Below are 25,498 nucleotides of genomic sequence, written 5' to 3'. Positions count from 1 at the left end.
GTGAAGTCTGTAGGTTTTCCTGCTTGTAAATTTTTCACTTAGTATCTCAGCACTGATGTTTATAGAGCACCCTTCTTTAATGTACTGTATAAACCTGAAGGGAAGTGCTGGATATTTACATAAAGACGCCTGTTGTGGAAAGAACGTTTCCTCCAAATTGTTAACTTTTCATGCGTTGCAATAAGATAACTGTACTGTAGATATACTCAAGTAGAATGAAACTCGCTGTTCGTTCTTTACATTTTATCTGGATAACAGAACAAAGAAATTCTGTACTGTGACATTTTCTGCTGTAACTGTGCTTGCTCAATAAAGGAAATACTGCTATAAAACATGCTTGTACAAGGACTTGTTATAAGACTATTTTGAATGTATTACTATTTAACATACTACAAAAGCACCTTGCATTCACAGGAGCCTTGTACTTATATCTGTACTTGTCACTTTTGGTATAATTATGAAATTTATATCTTGTAATCACAAGAATATCCTATAATTATTAAGGTAGACATTTTTATTATACATTTTTAAAAAATAAAAAGGGGGTCAGAGAGAGCAGGAATGATGAGCAAAGGGTCCCAGGCCGGGACTCGAACCTGGGCTGACCGCTCAACCAATGGAGCTACGCACCACCCTTACAAATCAAGTACTTGAAAGTAAAACTTAGTATGCAGTAGATGTGTTGTAGAACGGAATACTAAATTAAAGTTACCCAATTCTATCATTAGATGTCAGCTATAACTTTGGTCAGTTTTACCAAACTATGTGAGAATGAGCATCAGAATTATGTTAACATAATTAAACCATTACTATTTAGTGTATTTAATGTTTTAATATGTAGTCATATCATCCTAAAATCCTAGTTTAGAATATAAGTACTTGGGTGTTGATAACCACAGGATGTGTAGAAAATGAGGAGGAAGTATACTAGGGCTGAGACCTTCATCAGAGGCCTCAAGAATAAGCTAAATAAATATAACTTCATGACAACTAAAATCCAAGCTATCACCTACAATAACCCCGTTGTTAATGTTAATTAAAGCCACATCACTGTGTAGTATGTATAAAATAAGTGACCAAATGAAGCTGTTGCTTTCTAGCTTTTTTTTATCTGTGTCCTTTTTCTTGTGTTTACTTACCCCCTTCTATTGTTGCGCCATCAGGTCCAGCATTAATATGGAATTTAGCAATGACCAAATCAGAAAATAAAAAATGCCTTAAATCCATAAAGCTTGGTCCGGGAAAGGCAGACTTGTTTGGTAACACGGCAGCCAGACCCTCTTTGTCAGGGGTGAGGTTTTCTTGCAAATTACAAAGTCAATTTTGTAGTTTGTTTTTGCTTTAACCGAACCTTAAATTTCAAAATTGTTGAGCATAAACTACTTTCTATTTTCATCAATAGCTACATCAGGTTACAGGACAAAGAAGGATAAAGGCAAAGCAACAGAAACACCAGCATGTTTTTTTGTTTTTAAAGAAATGTGATGACTTAAAGTTTGAATCTTACAGGAAAGACTAAAGTAAGCCAGTTTCTTAATTCACCAAAGAGTCTATAAAATATACAGGATCCCCCTAAAACACTTAAAATCCTTTAGAACATTGTTCCTGAGATCGAAGTATTTCACAGCTTACATGGATCTGTGTTAAATAAAGAAAACCAACTGACCAAAAAACAAAAACTTAAAAACTTTATTTGTGAACCACTGAAATGGAACAAAATCCACCTGTGCCTTCTATCTTAAAGAATACTAACATAAACATAAGGAAATAAAAAAACAAAACATAGCAAAGCAAAGCGTGACAGCTGGTGCCAGAGCAGGCTTCATCAGAGACGCTGGCTTCATTGGAGGGGACAGGCGGGCCGGTGACAAACAGAGTGGACCTGAAGCCTTGCAGCTTGGTTGTGGAGGGTTTGGGGGGGTGTGGACATGTCAACTAGAGTTTTCCCCTCCAATGAAGCAGTCTAATAAAGAGATGCATGCTGCTGGTTTTGTGTCTTTGAATACAATACAAAAATTGGAGCTGGAAGCACAGGATCTTTTTTTTTTATTTTTTAAACCTGCTATGGCAAAAACAATACCAATGGACACTGAAGTTAAACACAAAAGGCAGGCTTCAGTATCTTGTTTCATACAGGTGCTTTAGCTTTTAATCAAACTCTTAAAAAATGTCAACTTACACCAGCTGTCAAGTATAGCATAACAAATAATACCATTAACATTATTTACCAAATTGTTAATAAAAAAAAAAAAGGGAAAACTTTGTTAACTAATTTCAAAGATGCATGCTGGAACATATATTCGGTGCCACAAAAGGTCCGTTTGTTGTCCCTTCTTAGATAGAAATTCATAAAGATTTCAGGGGGAAAAAATTGGTATAATAATTCCATTGAGATCTTATTATAAATCATCTCTTTACAAATTCACAAGTCTCACTTTCAAGATCTCATTGCATGTTTAAATGTTTGGAGCAGACAGTTAAGGTCATTTTAATTCATTCTTGTGAGAAGTGAGAAGCCTCTTTTAAAAGAAGTCTGGATCCAACAAATTATTCCTTCACTTCACATGATCCCCTTTAGACAACTTGCCCTAGCCTCCTCTGAAAATGCTCTGTATGCACCACATTCTTGCTATTTGCAGCATTTCTTTGGGACTTTCTTTTTGGATTAAACAGGTGAATGAACTACGACATCTGAGCAAAACCAGGAGGAGAGTGTTGTTTAACATCAGCTTTAAATGTAAGAAATAACACTTTTCTACCATTCTGCCCTTTTGGGGAGATTCTAAATGTTGTGTTATATTCTTAACCATCAAAAAACCAACTGAGTGTAAGTCAGGGAAGGAGGAAGCACCCTGAGTGTTTGACTGTCAGTCACCACTGCTATTATTACTGAGGTAGACGTACGTCCCCGGGTCGGGACTGATGTTTTCATAAGCTCCCCAGCCAGAAAGGTGCCAGGCCTCAGGTGTCACACCTGAACACAACCGCAACCAATATACGCTAGTGTTTGCACAACTTCACACACGCAGTTACATCAAACACTTAAATGACGGGACAGACAGACAAACGGTGTGGATGCGGTGTTGATCTGTCTGTCCGTGTAATCCCCTGGGTTCCTTTGTGAGCCGGTATGCAGAGAAAACCATCTATGGTGACCGGAAATGAAACACTGGGATGCAACTAGAAAGCACACTCATACAAAACACACACCACTACCAATTAGCTTATTTTCATAATACAGGGATGTCCAGTGTTGGTCCTCAAGGGCCGCTGTACTGCAAGTTTTAGTTCTTTTTCTTGAGTGTGTTGAAGCAAGAAACAGCTAAAACATGCAGGACAGCAGCCCTCGAGGACTCAAACTGGACATCTCTGTCATAATACTTTTCAATTTGAGGGCAACAGCTTAGTGGCACAAGCTGATTACATGCTATCCTATGACCCCTGCATGTAAGGAGAAAAATAAAATAAAATAAAATAAACACACTTTCCCTTAGTTACCTTTGCTACATTCGCTTGTCAAAACCTGCCCTTTTACAAATGGCTCTTTCCCCACGAGGGTTAGTTTAATTCAGCTTCATTCACAGGAAACATTTTCTTTAAAATCTGAAAATATTGCCGTTCATGATATTCAATCTATAAAATACTGCAGTGTCATTTTTCTATATAAACGTATGTCCATTTCAATTTTAGTTTGAGTTAAGTGAAAATAGTGAGCTGATCTAGCATGTGACATGTTTTGAAATGTCATAATATACTCAATTTGTAGCTTAATAATAGAAGTAACCTCATTTATCCCCAAGCTTCAGTCCTAGTTTGTTTCCTGGAAGTTTAAATATGGATGACAGACAACTAAAAAGAATGGCGTCATTGACAAAACGAGTCAAACAAAAGCAGAGGGGAAAACTTAAAAAGATGAAGACGGCTAATCTTCATACTAAAGATCGGTATACATGTTAACCAAAAATGGGAGAAAACAAAAAGAAAAAGTACCTTTATATGACCATGTATACTTAAAAAAAAAAATCTTATTGTTTCTATTTTAGCTTTACATATACTCTTTCCCCCTGACGTTCAAGATTACAGATAACTTCTGATTGTTCGTAATGGCGTGCTTGCAGCTCTGTCTCAGGAAGAAATCCAAACTCTCCAGGTGAAGGTAAGGGGCCGGACTTTGGCAAAGTTTGACAAGAATATTTCACATATTGCCTAGATATGATGAGTTACTCGGTAGGGTTATGAGGACGGCAGTGTCAGTTGTCCATGGGGAAAAAAAAACCCCAGAGCAGCTGTTTCAGGTAAAGGGTTGAGAGCAGGTACCTCTGAAGGACAGAGGTGCAGTTCTTACATGGACTCAAACTCGTCGATGCGCTGCTTCGTGTTGCCCTGTCGGATCTGGCGCAGTGTTTTGTATTTGTCTCTGCCCGCTTTCACGTTCTCTGCGTGCAGCATGTCGTTCTGTGTCTTCTTAGTCTCGTCTCTGGCCTGGGCCAACTCTGAGCTTAAAGTCTGAGAGAGGAAAGACAAGGAAGAATAAGAGGTTGAGGAGGAGGTGGAAAGGAAGAAAGAAGTGAGATGGACAAAATAAGTGTAGAATGGAATATACAAAGCAAAGTGCTGTTGGGCATAAGGGGTGCAGACGAGGCGCGTTAAAAAGAAAAAAAGAAAAAAAAAAGACGGGACAGATGTGAAGGTAAAGTTATAAAAGTTAACATCTGATTGAGTAAAACGACTTATTGCTCTCTGGTTTTCTGGCTGTCATTTAATCTCAACAAATAAGCACAGAAGCAGCGGTCAGCATTCATACTGGTTTGGCCAAGGCCTGTTTCTTTATAACAGTTCTTTTAGGGGGGAGGCCAACACAGACTTACCCAGAAACGTCCTAAATGAATCCCTTTTTATTTTTAAATTGACACTATTTGAATTCTTCTGGCCATAGCTTCAGTACAAATCCTGGCCTATGCCGTAGCCAAGCTTAAATCTGCAGTCTTTGTATAATAATTAATCAAGTATTTTAGGAGATTGGACATCATCTGTCTGTTTGGTTAATTACCAGAGAAACTGCTTTTAAGCTAGGCTACAGTCTAAGCCAGCACACCTCCTGTTAAAAGCAGGAGATTAAAGAGGAATGGACAGAGAAGTATACCTCATCTTACCCTTATCTGCCATTGCTTGGCCCGTGTTTCTTCTTTGCAACAAAACTTCTGTTAGAAAATAATATAATCTTGAAACCTTTGGTTAAATTAACCTACATGAACTGAGTGTTTAGATTTAAGACAATCAACATGGTTGAATCCCTTATTCAACTTTGTTTTTAAAGTTTTATGACTTGACCTCTCTGCGCTTCAGGGAGGTAGTGTTTGTTAAATTGCTTCAGACTTCACTGGAAGGACTATAGGACTACCCCCCCCCCCCCCAACACAAAAGTAATCCCCCTCCCTCTTACCTGAAGCTGCTTTTTGACCCTCTCATTCTTCTGAGCTTCGGTGATGCGCGCCTCTTCGCTGCGGAGGTCAAGCTGACTAACTCCCTCATTGGAAAGCTCGGCACTGGCCTCTGCATGGTTCTCATCCTGCTCGTCGTGGTCGCTCTCGGCATGGCCACCTGGAGGTGCTGGCACCACTGTCATTACAGTCTTCAGCTCCTCCTTTGTCTTCTCCAGGTCTTCCTGTGCTGACAGAGCCTGCAGGTGGAGACACAAAGGCACAAATAGTAAGACGCAGACCGGAGGCAGATTCACACCAGACAGCCAAAGACATGGCATCATATGTGACATACAGAAACAATAACGCATCAAGTTTAATCCAAACATTAAAGGAATTTATTTCTACAATTATTAATATTACATTTCTATTTCATGAGAGTTCAAATTTACAGTACACTTTTGCAGAATATCTATTAAGAGATGTTTTGTATACTTCGATGTCTGCAGTGCTGAATTTGTTGTTCCCACTCTTCAAAGTAGACAGTGGGGTAAAAGTTTGAAAAGTTCTTTTGCCCAAATGAAATTTGAGTTTTTATTCCTCTTTGTAGGAAAAGGCTAAAGATTTGATCCTATTCGTCTTATTTTCTTTATAAATCTAAAAACAAAGTTGCAGAGTCAGCAGCGAGTCTGCAGCACACTGGATTAGCTTGCAAGACAGTGCTGAAGTAAACTAAATTGGCTTATCAGGTATCGATACAGCTTAATTCTCTTGTATCTCATTAGAAGGAATATTGATAGTAATAAAAAATAAAAGTCAATATAATAACCAAGATAAGGCAGTAAAATAAACCCCAAATCTTTTTTCCATGATAAAGCTAAGATCAGTGACAGAGGGTGAAGGAGCTGACAACATACCATTTATTTAACACATCTCACAAAAACACAAGCTTTAGGAGCGGAAAAAATTATATTCTAAGCTGTCCTTCCTGATAGCTAAAACTATCTGTTGTTTAATATTATCAAAGCTCTGAAGAAGACTCAGCCAAAACAAGAACTTGGAAAGATTTCCCCATGTTTATATAAAAGGATAGTGAATAAGTCAGTGATTAAGATGCTGCTTTACCTTATGCTGCCACTCGGTGGCCTCATCCTCTTTCTTCTTCTTGGCATCTTCTAGGAGGGAAATCTTTGCTGTAAACTCAGCCAGCTCAGAAGCCTAGGGGACAAAGAAAAAATAAAAGAAAACGAAAAAAAGAATACAGGTGCTGCTGTTACAGATACTCTACCTGATTTGAATGCACAAAAACTTAAAAACCCACCAGCTGCTCTTGGTTCTTTTGCTGGTCTGCAGCCTGCTTGGCCAGCTCGGCCTTGGCCTCCTCGGCTGCTTCTCTCTCTCTCTCCAGCCTCTCAGCCTCCTCCCGTGCTCGCTTTCTCTCCTGCTCTAGCTCCATGGCTCGGCGAGTCTGTTCCTCAAGTTCTGTAGAAAAAATATACACATGCTTTCATTTTATCTTATACAGATTTAAAATGCAATCTCTGTTACAAGCAGCTTCAACTAATATATATATATATATATATATATATATATATATATATATAAATCTAATAGTAAATTACTCCAACAGATTAAACTATTCATTTTATTTAGACTCTGAATAGTCATAATTTTCTTTGACAACCAAAGCCAGACACATTTTAGACAGAAGTGAAGAGGAAGGCAGCAGCAACGAGTAGTGAACAGATGGAAGGATAAAGAGTAAAACTGGTACCTCTCTGGGCTTTCATCGTCTGCTCTTCAATCTGCCTCAGCCTCTCCATCAGCTCTTCTTTTTCCCGCTCTATCCTTTCCTTCTCTTTCTCTGCATGCTCTCGCTTCTTCTTTTCATTCTCCAGCTGCGCCCTGAGAACATTTGCAAAGACATATGCCAGATGTTTTTGAGTGTGAGTCATATGTATCTTTAATTGTTTTTCATAAATACTAATAAACACAAGACATTAAACGCTGTAAATGTGAAGTGAGTAAACTCAGCTAAGGCTTCTGCACTCCTGGCTGAATAAAAACTCAGGCACTCCTACCAAAGATCATGTTTGAAAGAAAAAAAGACAAGACTGCCCTCCAGTGGAAAGGCTCTCCTGAATCACAAACTTGTCTTCATCACCTAACACTTGAAATATATAAACCAGACTTTGCATTATAAAACTGAATATAGAAGTGATCATGTGTTTCAGTGCAGTACCTCTCCATCTGCTTGTGGTGCTTTTCCTCCCGAGCTTGTGCTTTCATCTGCTGCACCTCGATGGTGTCAGGCTTTCTCCTCCTCATGTACAACTCATGATTACCCATACACAGCGCCAAAATACGCTTGTTGATTCGCAGTCGTGGTGCATAAAACACAAAGTCCTATAGGAATTAAAATAAAAATGGAGAAACTCAACATAATGCTGGTAGACTTTTCACTTCTTGTGATGAATTCAACACTTACAGGTGCTTTCTTATCAATAGGTTTGATGACAAACTTCTTGTCATTGAAAGAGATGTTTCGGATTTCACTCCAGGGGAAGCCAATCTTTGGCGTTAGTCTGAAAGAAATACAAAACTATTGTGATAACATTTATGAGAACAAACAGCACAAGATTTAACACAGTTAATTTTTTTTACTGGTATTAACTGACAACTATGCAGGATAAGGAAAGTGAGTCAGATCTCACTCAAGTTCAAAAGGAAAGGGATAGAGCAGACGCTGCAGCCTACAGGGAGCCATAGAAACTATTCATTGCTATCTTGCTAGTGCCATCTTTCTTGTTTCCTTCCCTTGTCACCTGGATGAAGGAAGAAAGATGGCAACAGTGATGACCTACGATAAGTGGATGCAAAGTCAAAGCAGGATGGGCACTGAAAGGAAATGCTGCAGGAGCAGAGATTAAATCTATTCTTTCCTCCACAATTTAGAATTAAAATCTGACTAGAAAGAACAGGAAAGACCCTCCTATAAATACATCTATTCTTTCTCCACCTTTCACTTAGCTTTCAGTCCTAAAAATAGCTCTTTCTTGTCAACTTGCTGCACATTAAACAATCATCTCTCACAAAGTTACAAAACAACAGATGCAAAAACAGCTGATAACCTCAACCTAATCAATGTAATCTGTCATAAATGTAAATTGTATACTTTTTTTTCTATTGTAAATGGACCCCAGGAAGGATAGCTGATGCAGCATGCTGCTGATGCTAATGGGGATCTCTATTAACATATACGTAAACCTGTTTGAGGTAGTTTTGGACCAGCATCATTTATACATGCCCATATTTTTTTTTCCTTTTATGTCTTACAGTAAAGGGTTATAAATATAATTGCATCATCAGCCACTTCTGTTTGATGATTACAGTGATGACTACACATTTTTGGCCAGCATCTTATATAGCACTGTTATGATGACAGACTCGGCCACATCTGTCAACTGTCCTAAACAAGGACACACTATTGTAAGCTTCCAACTGCAGCTGTCTTTATGGGATTCATGTCAAAACATCAGATTTCATTACCTTCTGAGTATAAGCTGATTTTATATTTAGGACTCAAGTTTAGCTTGTTTTTTTTTTAGCACCCCTTACTTGTCTTCATGTTCATAGATGTTGAGACCAAGGGCGTCTACACCTAGCCACAGCTGTGTGCCTTTTTTGTTTTTGATCTCGAAGTAGTTGACTCCATACATCTCCAAGTCCTGGGCAATTTTAAGGTACTCCATCATCGAGTCCTCTCTTGAGAAAAAGAAAAGCATTGTGTGCTTTTTATAGCAGTACAATCTGTGCTCATTTATTTTACAACATGAAAATTAACATAGCACAGGAAAACCAAATAGTCTTTACCATAATGTAATGAAAAAAGGGACACACACCTGAGCATTCCTCTGTGTTCTTCATGCCAAGTCTGTATCCTGTCTTCCCACTGCTCCTTTGTTAGCTTATGTTGTTCTAGGACTCTGAAAAGATAAACACACGCACACAAAAATGATGCCAGAAAAAAATAGGAAAGGAATGACAACTCTAAATTGCTTCCTCAAGAGGAAATAGAATGACTAATAGGAAATACACGCATTTTCATATGAAAATGGTCTCCTCATCTCTAAGGTTAGGGTGAGTCACTTGGCTGACCGCTGAGATGTATACAGTGTGTGATCATACACTATGAGTAGGAGTGTTTGTGTACCTCTGAGGCAGCAGTCTGTCATGGGTGAGGTATCCAGCCTTGTGGATATCTTTGTTGTAGTCACCATACTTTGCTTGGACAGCATAGGAGGCCAGCAACACAGCCGTCTCTGGAGGGCAATAATTCTCATCGTTCAAGATGGCCTCCTTGACCTGACGCCGCACATGACACAGAAGCAAACAAAATGGTCAAGGATTCTCTTACGACTGTTTAGAATTATTATAAAGAGGTAAATTATTTCGTCCAGGCATCATTTACTTTGCCATTTGTGAATTTCAAAAGTGTAAGTTTTGGGTTACCTGCAAGAAGAAGAGTCTCTGGGTGATCTCCTGGATTAGCTCTTCTGAGACATCTTCTGGGAAGAACTTGGCTCTGAACTTGAACTGTAGAGGGTTCTCCTTCTTTACGTCTTGCTGGGTCACCTGGGTGACACATTTAACATTAGGAACATCAACTAATCCGTAGGTCATAAATTTGCATCAAAGCCAAAAGTTAACCGACTTGGATGGAAATAAAGATACGAAACATAACTGTAACTGATGCAATGTTGAACAGGTAGTTTTAATAAACAGCTGATTGAGGTGCTGAGAAAGTACAAAAATGTACAAATCACATTTGGCATGTAAAGACACAGACACGGCCAAATGCACAACCCTGCCATTCCATGTTAAAAACTAAATAACCTGGTCAGCCATTCCCACCCCATCGCTGGACGAAGCTTCTCGCAGAGTATGAATTAATTGGACCAAAATTAAATTTCTAGCGGCCTCTGGAACAAGAACAACGTTCCCACTTCTTGATTAGCGTGTAACAAGCTTTACACCTCTTTACTGCCACTCTCGGACAAGCTGCAGCAGAACTGGACCGCTGAGACTTCACTGTTCATTTTTCAAAATTAAACCGTTTGCAAAGCAATGTCACTTTCCCTCAGTATAATTTCACATTCTTATTATGACCCATAAATGTGCACAAATATAGACTATGTTTAAATGGATCTATGCATACAATATAATTTACTTTTCTAACATCTTAAAAAAAAAAAAAAAAAAAAAAAAATCATTCTGAAGACATGGCAAATTTTATTTTGCTGTGGTCCTGTACCCTGTTAATCATTACTGTCATCTTCTTTGTTAAAACAGTTGAATAAAATGGCTGGATTTATTTTTTCCAACACCTGAATACTTGTTATCTAACAATCACCTACAGTAATAATTGGAAAATAGTTTTACTTTACACATGTTAAATAACGTTGCAATCCTTGGTCACAATTGTTAAATAGACATATTTAAGAGGATTCAATTGCAAAGAGCCTGTTGGTCTGACTACAAGTCATAAAAATGCAAAGTACTACACAAGCATATTCGTCATATACGGTATGTGATCAATGAAAACAGGATGCTTTAATATTTGGTGGGATGGGTGGAACATATGCGCACAGCTGACACTCTCAGACACTAAATAATTTCCACTGCAGTGCAGCTCCACTGCGCAGCAAAAGCAAAAATGCTGTCCCACATCGTGTTGACAGCCCTGTCCAGTCCTGATGAGAGAGCCTAAACACACACACACAAACATGCTACTCTGTCCAAACACATACTTGTTTTACAGCAATAACATTACTGGAACTTTTCAGCATCATCACCTGTCTCTCTCACACCCATACATGTAGTGTGTGAACCAATTTTCCTGCCATGTACACCCAAACACACACAGTGATGGGAGATGTTAAGCAGGTTTGGGACCGATCTGATCCAATATCGGTATCGGTGCTCCGATATTGACGTGATTCACGGATCGGATATTAGGCTTAGCTCGCCCAATCCGCCTCGCTGATACACAGAGAGACCTTTTGTGGTCCTGTGTTTACAAATTAAAACTTTTATGCAGGTATAAGCCCAACAAAATATGTTGATGCAAAATCAGTTCAATAAATATTTCCATTAGAATTTGTATGTATAAATGATTATATATGAATTTTTTTTATATCGAGTTTGTACTTCAGATGCAGCGTTACCGAACACCTATTAAGATGCTGTTTACTACAGCCTAATTAAACTCACACAATAACAACAATAGTGATTATAATTACAATGTTCACTGATCTGGTTTTGAAAATACACTATATTGCCAAAAGTATTGTCTCACCTGCCTTGAACTTAATAGACATCACATTCCTAATCAAATGAGTTCGATATGACGTTGGCCCAACCTTTGCAGCTATAACAGCTTAAACTCTTCTGTGAAGGCTTTCCACAAGGTTTAGGAGTGTTTTTATAGGAATTTTTGACCATTCCTTCAGAAGTGCATATGTGAGGCCTGGTTCTCAGCCTCCGATCTAATTCATCCCAAAGGTGTTCTATTTGGTTGAGGTCAGGACTCTGTGTAGGCCAGTCAAGTTCACCCACACCAAACTCGCTCATCCATGTCTTTATGGACCTTGCTTTGTGCACTGGTGCACAGTGAGGTTGAGCCATTCCCAAACTGCTGCCACAAATTTGGGAGCATTGAATTGTCCAAAATCTCGTCATATGGTGAAGCATTCAGAGTTCCTTTCACTGGAACTAAGGGGCCAAGACCAGCACCTTAAAAACAACCCCAAACCATCATTCCCCCCCCTCCACCAAACTTTACACTTGGCACAATGCAGTCAGACAAGTACTGCACTCCTGGTAACCACCCAGATACCCAGACTCTTCCATCACATCGCCAGATGGTGAAGCGTGATTCGTCACTCCAGATAACGCGTCTCCACTGATCCAGAGTCCAGTGTCCGCGTTCTCTACACCACTGCATCCAATGCTTTGCATTGTTTTTGGTGATCTATGCTTGAATACAGCTGCTTGGCTGTGGAAACCCAATCCATGAAGCCCTCTTCGAGCTGTTCTTGAGCTGATCAGAAGGCCTCATGAAGTTTGTAGGTCTGTAATCAACTGTGCAGAAAGTTGCAGATCTTTGAGCACTATGCGCCTCAGCATCCACCGACCCCACTCAGTCGTTTTCCGGGACCTACCACTTTGTGGCTGAGTTGCGGTCGTTCCCAATCGCTTCCACTTTGTTATGATACCACTGACAGCTGACTGTGGAATATCTAGGAGTGAGGAAATTTTATGACTGGACTTGTTGCACAGGTGGCATCCTATCACAGCACCACACTGGAATTCCATGAGCTCCTGAGAGTGAACCAATCCTTCGCAAGTAGAAACAGTGTGCATGCCTCGGTGCTTGATTTTTATTCACCTGTGGAAGTGGAAGTGACTGAAACCCCTGATTTCAATTATTTGGATGGGTGCATGAATACTTTGGGCAATAGAGCCTATCTTTATCGGCCTATATCCAATTTTCAGATATCGGAATTGGATTTGAATCCCAGAAAAACAGATCGGTGCATTTCTAGTGTCAAGGCTGGAAGACATGCTGGCCTCAGTGAAAGAGGAACCTGCTATAAGAGCACATCTGAGGCTCTAGTTTCAAGTACAGCTATAAGAAAAATCAAAGACAAATACCCAACCTGATGCATCAAAGTGTGAAAGAAAATGAACCTGACAGAATAACAGAGACAATAAAAGTGAACCAACTAAAATAAAAAGTGATGGCCATTTTTTATTATAACAAGAAGACAGAATGAAAAACAAAGGGAGACAGACCTTCTTATTGAGTTTGAGCCAGGTGATGTACCCTTTACTGTCCACATACTGTAGGCCAAAGAACCAGACCTCCCGCAGACCAACTGTCTTCACAACCTGCAAGGAATACAAAACGAAGTGAAAATCTCACACCTTCTATGAACACCACTTGAGAAATTCTTTGTGGTTGATTTTTCCTTAATTAACAGATGACATCTCTGGTGACATAGATGTAGACTATCCACTAAGACAACTAGTTATATTATCTGTTATTACAGAAAGAAAATTCTTATAAAGAAAAGCAGCAAAAACTTAAAAGTTGTAACGTGTCAATTAGCTCCAAAAGGTAAGAAAAAAAGAAAAGATTTTAAATGTTTTTACTGACCAACTTCATTGCACTTAGAAAATATTTTATAAATCTAGAATTAAGGCATCTAAAATTATACCATGGTGCTACCCCATTTTTCTTTGTAACAAGACTTTTTACATAATTTGAGAACTGATGATAGAAACGTTCTGCAATTTGTAAAAGTAATTCAAGTTGAGCTGCTCAAAAGTCCAGGGTCATCAAAGTTTGACTTTGTTCCACATAATGCTATACACATTTTCAGTAGGCGAAAGATCCACACACTGTTGGCCTCACACATACAAAAATCATCCATGGCATGGACACAGATGCTTCTCTATATTATGGTGTGTTTATATTTGGCAATCCAAAAGTACATTAACAAGTTGTTTTTTTCGGGAAGTAATACAGTAAGGTAACTACTTACTTTTAGAGGAAATGGAATTACTCTTAAAAGTAGAATTATTTGTGATGCAATACCAGTAAAAATATGTAGGATAAGAATTAGATCCTCCTCAGTATTTGTGGTTGTGTTAGGTATGCTTACCTGGTCGAAGAGCTGTTTTCCTGTGGTATTAGGCTGGATTGCAAACTCCAGCTCTGCATCCATGGTGGTTACACGGACGTTAATCTACATAACAAAAACATAACAAAGGTTTTTCATGTTGCACAAAGATTTTATGGTTACCACTGATAAATTCATGTCAAACTGACTACATGCTCCAGCTAGTGATCCTAATATTTGCATTCCATCTTGCTTTCTAAAATAGAGGAGAGGGTTTTTGAACTGTTGTTGTAAAGCTTGTTGAACTGTTCTTGTTACTGTTAAATCAGGACAAAAAGTGAATTTCTGCAGAAAATGTTTAATTTACTTGTTAAAAAATACAATTAAATACAATCTATACAATTAAATAGGGCAGTTTTCAATTAATCTTATTATTATTTTCTTTATTTTTGTTGGATGTTGTCAAATTGTTGAGATCCTACAGACTAAGCAGTCTGTAGATAGCAAGCCCATGGCTGCTTTGACAAAAGCAGCAGCCTGTTACTCAAAGACCTTTGTTGGGCGAAGCAGAAAATAAAAGTTAAGCAGCACTGGCAGTAGGCCAAGCAGCAGCTGATGGCACAGAACAAGGCAAGGCTGACCTCCGAGGCATCCGAAATCCTTCCTCCCACACCTACTTAAAGACTGAGCAGTATATGTCCTCAATGCTGGTTATCATAAAAGAAAGAGAGGGAGGTGCTAAACTAGGTTTAGCAAGGACGGACGGAAAACAGGAAGCTAGAGAGATGATCTGGGGGTATACTCCCACTGAGATTAAGTTACATAGAGACGTTACTGTTGAGCCAACCGTACAAAAAGGAGGAAAAGGGGTACAGAGATAAGAACTTGAAATGAAACATCTTTTTGCCTCAGCAGTTATAAACAAAACCCCAGGAATGCTCATTTTGAATTGCTCTCCTCTGCATTAATTCTAATCAATGTCTCTCTTGCCTTCACCCCTCTCATGGTTTCTCTCAATATCCATGCAATGAATAATCCATGAAATTTGTGTCTATACAGCTGGACTCCCTTGTGATACATGGAGGCCTAACAATATGTCTGTCTCTGTCTGCCTCTCATTAATTACCCATTAAAAGTTGCAGCACTTTCTCCATATTAAAGATGACTTGCATGAACTTTCCTGCATGGCCTATAAGCAATGGTCAACAATCTATTTATATAACTTTAGTGTAGGACTAAACATTACCTCAAATGCTCATAATATAACCTGTTCAACATTAGATTTAAGAGCATGATCTACTGGAAAATGTGAACAGTCGTTTTATTTTTTAGACAATATGAATTTAAAATCACTAGACATACCCGCTAAAATCTTCACAAAGTGCTCCCTTCCCAGGGCAGGACTTCCCTTTCATGCTTTACCACATAAATGATTAACTATTACAGTGAGCAAAACACCCCACTGTAAATATTTGAATTACAACACACTTTATTAAAACAAAAAATTTATTCAGCTGAGTCTCCAGTGAGTCTTTAGTCCCCCCCCCCCCCTTGTCATCTTATCAGTCTTTAAAATAAATACCTGTTAATGGCATCCACAAACAAAGTTATAGTTGAAAAGACTGACTGCACATGGTGTCATACTGTTGCAAACACTCTATACAAACAAGTCATTTTCTAAGCCTGTCAGAATTTTAGACATGGAAGAGTTTCTATTATGATTTGTCCAAGTGAGTCTGAGATAGTTTATGATGGACACTGTGGGGACTGTACACCAATGGCTTCCATTAGCATTAGCTGCTTATTACAGCACAACTCTGGCATCATTTCCATGAGGATGCCAAGGTTTTTGTTACATAGCAGAACATGAGATCCACCCCCCACCCCCACCCTTGAACTCACTTTTCTTATATTTAAATATAAAACAAGACATGTGATACACCCAATAAAAACATTTTTATTAAAGAGGTCTAAGAAAATATGGTTCTAGAAAAGCATATATTTTTGTTTCTAAATACCTGTAATTATGAATAGAAACAACAGGGCACAACTTGACTAGCAACACACTGTCCTCATATGCACTGGCAGATGCACACAAGTGGAAGTTTACAGAACCAACATCAACAAAAAAGTCATGGTTCACTGCAAGATGTGTTAAGACTATATACTGATTTCCAGAGAAACTGCCTCAGCAACTCTGTAAGAGAGAAAAAGTTCTGGAAAGTGCTGAGCTGAGGTTTTCATGTTGCTGGCCCAGAACGAGCCTTCCACCGTGTTTGAGCGGAGCTCGCCTGTCATCAGCAGTCAGCTGTAAAAGAGCAAACCTTTGTGCTCCTAATCAAGTGTATGCCTCTGCCAAAACATAGCAAGCCCACAGGGCACAGAGGAGGAATCCTTAAAGAACCAGACGGTCAGTTAATCCTCTCTCCCCAGCAGACAGAAGGGGAGGAGACAAAAGGCAACAACAACATGCCGAGGAATTGACACAGCTAATCACAACATTATGACAGACCTCTTGAAAGACTGACTTTTGCAAGACACTCTTAATGACACTCACCCCCTGGTGATACAAAATGCACTGACTGAGCATCCAAGATGTTCTTACTCAGGACAATCTTATTCTCCTGAAAAGATAATTAATTGGACTTGGAGTTTGAGGAGAGAGCTGAACAATAAGGTATAAAAAAAATTTAATAATGCCCAACACACTCAGAAAAGACCCTACAAAGTGATGTATCTTATTTTATGCAGCCACATCATATGAGAAAGCCTTGGAGGCTATATATGACTGGATATGCACTTGATAAATAAAGTCCCAGCTTGGTGTTGATCTATATCTAGTATCTATAAGCTAGAGGAAGCATAATAAAAACTCCCAGTAAATCACTGCTAGTTTTACTAGCATTTTAACCCCTCACTGCAAATAATGGCATCTGACCTATTTATTTATATATTTTATTGACTTAAGCTATTAATTTATTTTTATTAATTTACTATTTACTTTTTATGTTATCTATTGTTAACTTATTTAATATTTAATTGTAGTTTATTATTTATTTTTTAATGTATTTAGTTTTTCTGTAATAGTAAATAAATTAATTTTGTTTTTATTTAATAGTAAATAAATTCAGGTGTTGGTTCAGTAACCAATGCTAAATATTAATGAAGCAGTCCATGTGTTTTATTTTATTTTAAGCAAGTGTACTGGCATGCTTCATAAATATAAGCTGTACCAGGAAAAAGCAGGTTGAACATGTAAAGTCTGTTACAGTTGCTAGAAAATGAGCAGACCCTCGTCAGAAGCCAGACTATAAGCAAAACGTGACAACTGCATCAAGTGGCCTTAAGCTGCGGGTAAGTCCGTGTTAATCTCTAATCATAGGGTCAATAGGCAAGTCAGGTCAAGGCAGCTCAAAACTTTGTGTGTTCAGCTTTTTTTCTTTGATAATTTTCTCACAGCCCACCTCCTATTTTCTAGATTATAAAAGTGAAATTAAACATCTGATCTCTATCATTAAGGTGTGTCTCCTGCCTTCTTGGGCATATTGTTTACCATCATTAAGTAGACCTCATTCCACAGTAAGTACAGTTCAATATTGTCTTATGAGTAAAACAGAACATGACTACAAAAAAAATCCCAAGACCACTTTTAGGAAGATGCCATTTTAGGATGTTTCTAAATCCTGCTCTCCATTTCAGTTGTAAAAATTTGTTCTCAATCAGATTTGACCCTTGTTAAATGTGCAGCTGTTTAAGCTGTTAAGAGGAGCTTTGCTGAGAGAGATCTTAAAACAAACACACTTCAAATCAGTAGAGCTGCTAATCTGGTCTGCTAGGCTCCCAGCAACTGTCTGTCCCTCTGATTAACCTTCTTGCAGAGTGGATCAGTCCTCAGAGAGGAGGACAAAATGTGAGGAGGAATGACAACAGAAAAGGAATAACTCATTCTAACATTAAAGTTTTTTTTTTTACTTTGGAACAAGGCAAACAGAGGGCCACAATCTATGATAATGGATCTGGCTTTTATAAATAAGATGGAGGGTTTAACAACTGGAAAACCTACCTTCAACATTACATTCCAACAATATTGCAATTTTCCTCTTTGAGCAAACCACACAATTTTCATAACTACAAGTTTAATGGAAATCTTACAAATCCCTCATTTTCTTCATCTTTCTGACTGCTTCATTACTTGACAACCCTGTTTGTATAGTGAGTCTTCTTTTCCTAAAACTACTTCTACGTGACGATAGCCAGGATGTTGGCATAAATCTGGCCCCTAAAGTACACAGCAGGCCCCTTCTCCTCCAAACAGGAAAACAGCCACAAGCAAGGAAGCCAGCGAGGGCCTTCTTCCAATCACCTCATAATTCCTCTTCAGCTCACAAAGGGCAGCAAGCAGAAGAGGCAGGATACTGATTGTTTTATGGTTCATCTGTACTTAATTTGATGCCATCTAATAAGTGTTTTAAGATTCTGATAAAAGATTAGTGATTCAGGATTTAAAGGCAGACATGTTTACCAATTAGCCACTCATAGCATCCAAACAGCCATGCTACACTCAACCTAAAGCTCTCCTGGAGTCTAGGTGCAACAGAATCATGTAGATACTTCCAGCCAAACTAAAGGCAGAAAATCTCAGATGATGTCTGGCACTGTTGTAAAAAATCCAACACACTGGTGGAGTTTTCAATTTAGAAAGATTTATTTAACCTGCCTAGTAACTGTGCAACAGCAACAAAACACCTTCCAAGGTACTGACAGAACTCAATATATCAGTGCAATTGTATTAGATTTGTTTATAATACTATTAAAACAAATACTGTAAAGAGAAAGTTTCTTGTGGATATTTGTGTCATGTCTTGGCCAATAAATATGTGAATGCCAACCATGTGAAACTATAAAGAAATTCTAAAAATCTGCCAAGTTTTACTCATTTCAGCAAATGTGCAGCTCCTCTCCTGAGCAACCTTGAGAATGTGTGTGTGTTTTTTTGTTTTTTTTTACCCAGTTACTGAAGAAAACTGATATAGAGATAAGAAGCGCCTCCAAAAGTTCTGCTGTCTGACACCAGTCCAAGAAAGGCCAGTTCAGACAGTCGCTTCCCTTACTTTTTCTATGTTTTTTATGTCAGGGCCTCTATGTCACATAGCCATACTTTTAGTCAGATACTATCTGTAATGTTGCTCTCAGCAGGGCAGACAACAGTGTTGCCACAGGAGCCATTTTTGGGATGGTGTCCTGGTGACTCATGGGACAAGAGGGGGAAGTGGGAGGGGTTGACATCAGAGCCTGGCTGCTCCTCTTCTGAACCTTAACAAAATCCCCACCCACCACCTAACAAGCAAGTTAGGATAAGTGCTTTATCCACAGCACGGCCACAAGCAGGCAGTTGAGATAACAGCAATCACTTTGCATAATTATCTTTATTCACCTCTACATAAACAGCTGGCTGAAACTATCAAATATATTATTTCTACCTCATTTTCCACCATGCAAGAGAAAGCTGACTGACATCCTGACTCAGTGACATCCTCTCATTGTCTCCCTGTCTTTTGCTGTGGACAGGATATGGTCTATCTACCAACTGCCATTGTTGTTCAGGCCTAAACGAGTGAAAGCAAACTTTTTTAAAAACTGATGTTTCTTGATCCGTTTTCAATAAATAGCTATTTTCGTTATGCAAGTCATTAAATTAGGTTTCCATCATATCACTGGCATAGAAAAAAACAAACTGACAATCATCAGTTATTTGGAAAGTAAAAGTGAACTTATCTTTTCATAACTGTGACAGCTCTTGCCACAAGAAGCCTTGAATCTCTTGTCAGGTTCTTAGGAAGTTTTTTTTTATGTAAGCAAAATGTACTTAAAATCTTCCATAAATGTCATGCATCCATTGACCAACAAGTGTGCCTTTAACATCACAAATAAGTTCTCACACAGTAAAATGACACTACGTAGGTCAACCTATGCTAGCCGACCTTCCTTTAAGATGTTCTTTTGGTCTGAAGTTGTATATTGTTCAGTTTTTTGCTACATAGTATGATACCAATAATCAGAACGGAGAAAAAAGTGAGGATAGGACAGCAATGAAAATCTGTGCCATAGTAAACCATAAAAGCTGGGGGGGTTTGCATATGAAGACATCCACTGGTTAAAAATGTACTGCTTACATCTGCATTACATCTCTTTATACTGCCTAAAAGTAGTCCCAACAATAAAAGACACCATGACAAAGCTGAATCAAATTGGTTTTGTTTTGGTGTTGTTCACATCCAAGGACTCTGACATTTACTCCACCCATTAAACAATGGTGGTAGTGTTGCAGTGGCAAGGCCAGTGGGCAAGGCGGTTCACTTTACACTCTGGTGACTGTTTACTTGGAAGAAGAAGATGAGGAGTGGGGGCAGCCATGGGGATGAATCTACCACTTCCCTATGCAGCTTTTGGCATACAGATTTTAGGACATCTAGAGCAGCTCTACAGTTGGTTTATATAAGGAGGACCAAACAAGCAACTTTTTTACTTCATAGTTGCATCATTTATCCTGAAACAGCCTCTTTTTAATCCCATCACAAAATCTGATGAGAGTAGACTAACTCAAATGTTTTGCTGGCTTTTTCCTATATAGGTGCATTGCTGTGTATGTGTATCTGCAGAATAGAGTACGACAAAGGTATAGACATACCAACTTTTCTCAAGCTATGTCAAGAATCTTACCGGTTTAGGCATCTTTACTTCCTCTCCTCCTTACACCCAGCAGCTGAGAGGATAAATCCGTCACAGGACGGCAGCAACGCCTTATCACAGGACCTGAAAGTGAAAGAAACATTTTCCCAGTAAGCACATAGTGTGCATGAGTGTAACACTGGCTATGTACGTTACCTTTCAGCTGCACTTTTAGTTTGTGCATTTGCTCTATCACTAAATCAGAAAGTGTTATGATTAGCAAACATGACCCCCTTTATATAAATTGAATTCAAGGATGTGGACACAACATAAATCAGTAAAAACCACACACACCACCACTTTGTTGAAGGGTACATATAACAGTTGCCACAAGTGTACAGGGAAACAGTTTAAACATAAGTCCAGTGTTAAGAAAAACTAAAACCAGTCAAGGCATTATGACTTGTAGAAAATTGCAACACAATACCTATCAGTTATGAAATCAAAAACATCTTCATATGCATCACACATGTTATTTAAATTATTTCACTGCCATGGATGTACAGTTCATATTAATCCACCTTAAGTCAATTGCTCTCAAGTGTTCCTGGTGACTGGCTAAAATATTTCTGAAGACCGATTCAGCAGCACAAAGCAAGAAAATCAAATGAATCGTCTAACTTATTTTATTACTTTTACAAAATTGCTTTTGCTGATGTCTTCCTGGCTGTGTTTTCTGGAATATGTATGCATACTTCACAAGACAAAATGCCTTAAAAATGTTTGTTTAGAACTGTAATATGATACTGAAATCACAGAAGGAAGCCAAGAGTTTTTCTTGTGTGTGTGCAGCCATGATTCAGACCTGTAAGATGTTATGTAGAGTCATAAATAAGACATATATATATATATATATACATATATATATATATATACATATATATATATATATATACATATATATATATATATATATATATATATATATATATATATATATATATATATATATACTATAATGGTAGGTTTTGGAGCTTGGAAATTCTATTTGATTGCAAGCTATCCTGTTAAAAGGCAACAGTTTGTAAGAAATATCACAAGATTAAAAATTCTTGATTTTCTGGCAATGCTGTCATAAAAAAAAGTAGTGCTGGGCATGTTAACCCGTTAATGGTGCGTTAACACGCTTCATTAACGCAGTTAATTTGTTTTTTCTTTTTTTTTTATTGTGCTTGCCGCTCGTTTTGATGTCTCTATTTAGATGTCTCTATTCCCTGCTGCAGCGGTGCGTCTGATGTAATCAGGAGAGAGCGGGTTTATTAGAATGAAGAGATGTTTTCTGTCTGGAACTTAAGAAGAAGAAGAACCAACGTTTCTCTTTTTCTGTCCAAACCCATGCAGATGGCAGAACATCGTGATTTTTGGACGGGAAACTGATCCCAAAAGACAATGAGAAACTTTTAACTTATTATTATTTTTTTTTTACAAATGCGGTTTTAATTTATGCAAGACAGCAAAGGTAAGACATGCTTTCTGACTTTTACAAATGTGCAGCATAAATCGGGTCTTCTTCTGCCACTGGTTCGGTGAATCTTGGTCGTAGCGAGATGAAACTTCCAGCTGTGGAATCTGTGAGATGTGAGCTTTCAGTAGAGGAGTCGTTTGTTCGTGTTCATGCCGTGGGGTGGACACGGGGAGACATCATCTGTGTTTACATATTTTTCGGACTTTATGTAGCTGGTCTTTGGATTATTGGTTGTCTTAACTGTGTTTGTTGGTGATAGAAATGGTTTTGCTGAGCTGGTAGCTGAGATTCTGGACTTTCTGTGGATACCATACATTTAGTTACACATCTGACGCTACACCCGGAAACGAGATGTTAACCCCTTAACTCCAGTAGCGGAGGCTGCAGGTGCAGTCAGGCTAAAAATGAAAGTTTAGAGAATTTATAGGCCAAAAATCTGGATAATGAAGCACTGAAGGTGCATGGATGGAAGTAATTGTGCATATTGTGAATATTTCTCTTTCCTCACCATCTAGAAGCTGTGAGATTCTAATCCTGCTTTCTGTCTGTTCACCTGATGCTGATATTCATCACATATTGTTCCTTCTGTGTTTAGAAGGAAGCAGCTTCACAGCTTTAAATTCATCCTGCTGATTTTTTACCTTTTAGTTAGTAAATCCGGAACATTTCATCCATCTCTCTCATATATATTTGATTTTTATAAATATATATGAAGAAATATTTTAACTGTTTCTGTTTAAAGAGAAAACTGCTGCTAAACCTGTTTATGTGTTTAGTGCAGGGGTCTGCAGCCTTTCCCATCCAAAGAGCCATTTTTCCCTCAGCCAGCTAAATTAAACTCCTTTAGAGCTGCAAATATTACGAGGCTTTTCAAAAAGGCAACATAATATATATTTTTAATGAAGAGCCGCCATAGGATATTTGCTATTTTTGAAAAACCACATTTTTATTTCCATTTTTAGGTTTTAAAATAAAGAAAAACATAAAACCTTTATAAAAAGAGGATGAACAGACTTTTTTCTAAGGGATGTAGATATTTGTGGAAAATGATGTAAAAGAAAAAAAAAAGTCCCTGGTTTCCAACCTAATGACAAGAAAGATAGATTTTTAAAAAATATTTTAGCCAAGTATTTAGAAGCATTGTGGAAGGTCCAGAGTCACAGGTTGGAGACCCCTTATGTTGTGTTTGTAAACCAAAAATTACTGCATTTTCTTTATATAGCTGTAGGCTTTCTTTTAAAGGAAAGAGACATTTTGCATGTAAAAATGCAATTAATCGCAGCATGTCATGCGATTAATCACGATTTAAATTTTTTTATCGTTACCCAGCACTAAAAAAAAAAAAAAAAGTAAACTGCTCATGATTTACACCCAGTTTCATTGTTATATCTCCTTGAGCAAATTCTTACCTGTAAACATAAGTTTTGAAAACACAAATAACTTTCATTTCTTTATTCAGTAATAAACATAGCCAAACTCTCCTCTGAAAACTGTTTTATGTATTTAAAAAAATAACATGCAAAACACTGTGAGATTTTAAACTGGGCTTTATCCAGTACTTCAGATTTCAGCCAGATTTATGCGTTAAGTTACTGTATATTCCTCTACAAACACATGCAGATTTATTACTGTAAAATATAATCAACTTCAATATTTGACCATAAATTTGAAAATAATTAAAAGGTTCAACTTAAGTAACAATGGGAAAGTTCAATTTTAATACTATAATTTTACAGTTCACATGTAGCGTCTTCAATTATATTGTTCTCAATCCTTCACAAAACATTAATAATTTCACTACAGAAACTCCTCTACATTATAGAAACTGAAAGACTGACATTTTTTGTAAAACATAACAAATGCAAAATCATCAGTATGATATAGATGTCAATAAAACTTAATGATCATTTGTGGCATAATTAAAGTGTAGCGGTTTTTTCCCCCAACAAGATAAAGACGCACATTTGTAGCTTGCAAGCAATTAGCTTTGTTATTTACCCGCCGACTTGGCTTCCGTTACTCTGTAATTTAACCACAACTTAACCAAGCAACAGACAACTGTTGCTCTCCTGGTGAAACGTTAGCAACAGCAGCGTGACACGACGTAAACGTTCAAATTAACATGTTTCACAAAAATAATAATAATTGACCTACGACAATTTACCAACGCCGACTATTAACTCCAAATAAACGTCTAGAAGTCAAAAGTTTTACCGTTAAAAGGCAGGCGTTTTCAAGCTAGTGGGTGTAGTCTACATAACGGGACGAGCCTGACCGAGGTTTACCTAGCTCATGCCTGTGAAGTTATAACACCCTGAGTGTTATACATTTGCAATGTATATTTCTTTAAAAGTCTGAGAAATTGTGACGCATGGCAATGAAAAAACAGGTTCATGTACATTTATGTACGGCTGAATGAACGCAACTTACTTCAAGTCGGCCTGTCTATGAAATGTGACCGAGACGAACACGAGGACATCCGCTACTGCACCAAACTTGAAGCGAAGCTCATCTTTTAGGGAGAGACAACTCACCGGGAAGACGATTTGCTTCTTCGCTTGACAGGAGAGCTTGGTACCTTCCAACGTAACAAAATAATCACGATGAGAAATCAGCGCTACTTCCAGTTCCTTGTCTCTTACTGCGTTTTCCGAAACAAATTCCAGCAGACATTAGAAAACCCGTCTAAACAACCATAAGGCGATTTGGGGTGCTAGGATGGATCCCGGCGGAATAATATACAACTACTTCCGGTCTGAGCTTAAAAAATAAAATGTCTTTTGGACTTAGTTCATATTAATATGTCAAAAGAATCAGTAAATAACCAATAAAATTAACACCACTCAACATAAAATTTAATCACAGAATCTGAAACAAAAGCTTTCATATAGTTTAATTTTGTGAAACGACAGAGACACAAAATTGATTTTGCGTTGACATATTTTCTTTGGATAGAAAATCCATATTTTCCGGTGTGTCCTGAGTTTCAATGGTGCACTTGACTGACTTAACTGAGATGTACAATATGGCTGTCAGTATCCGAGGAGAGCATGTAAGATAAATGTGGGGTATGCACCATGTCATAAAAATGTATGATGTGTTAATTTAACCACTTACATTTAATAGTTACTTAAATGTGAATGCAAACTGTTCTTTTTCCAAAGACATTTGCTACTGTGGAGCATTTTCAGCAGAAT

At 38.0% G+C, this 25,498-nt stretch overlaps 1 protein-coding gene across 3 annotated transcripts; it reads right to left on the bottom strand.

Moving 5' to 3' along the window:
- Positions 1 to 1,675: 1,675 nt before the first annotated feature.
- On the bottom strand, positions 1,676 to 25,024 carry LOC121635663 (radixin-like). 3 transcript variants are annotated; one of them, XM_041978939.1, is made up of 16 exons: positions 24,836 to 25,024; positions 20,828 to 20,920; positions 14,150 to 14,233; positions 13,278 to 13,373; positions 9,933 to 10,055; positions 9,634 to 9,785; positions 9,323 to 9,406; positions 9,039 to 9,185; positions 7,909 to 8,005; positions 7,663 to 7,826; positions 7,195 to 7,325; positions 6,742 to 6,902; positions 6,546 to 6,638; positions 5,444 to 5,680; positions 5,154 to 5,201; positions 1,676 to 4,506 (listed from the first exon to the last, which is right to left on the bottom strand). In XM_041978939.1, the coding sequence occupies exons 2-16, from the start codon at positions 20,837 to 20,839 to the stop codon at positions 4,342 to 4,344; spliced, it is 1,794 nt and encodes a 597-aa protein (XP_041834873.1). In that variant the 5' UTR covers positions 20,840 to 20,920; positions 24,836 to 25,024; the 3' UTR covers positions 1,676 to 4,341. The 3 variants fall into 3 exon arrangements, with proteins under 3 accessions (XP_041834873.1, XP_041834874.1, XP_041834875.1); XM_041978940.1 differs by lacking the exon at positions 24,836 to 25,024 and adding an exon at positions 24,732 to 24,824; XM_041978941.1 differs by lacking the exon at positions 5,154 to 5,201.
- Between the last annotated feature and the right edge of the window lie 474 nt (positions 25,025 to 25,498).

The sequence above is a fragment of the Melanotaenia boesemani genome, chromosome 24 (assembly GCF_017639745.1).
Source record: "Melanotaenia boesemani isolate fMelBoe1 chromosome 24, fMelBoe1.pri, whole genome shotgun sequence".
NCBI lineage: Eukaryota > Metazoa > Chordata > Actinopteri > Atheriniformes > Melanotaeniidae > Melanotaenia > Melanotaenia boesemani.
The sequence above is the reverse complement of the archived record's forward strand: the minus strand, read 5'-3'. Positions and strand labels throughout refer to the sequence as shown.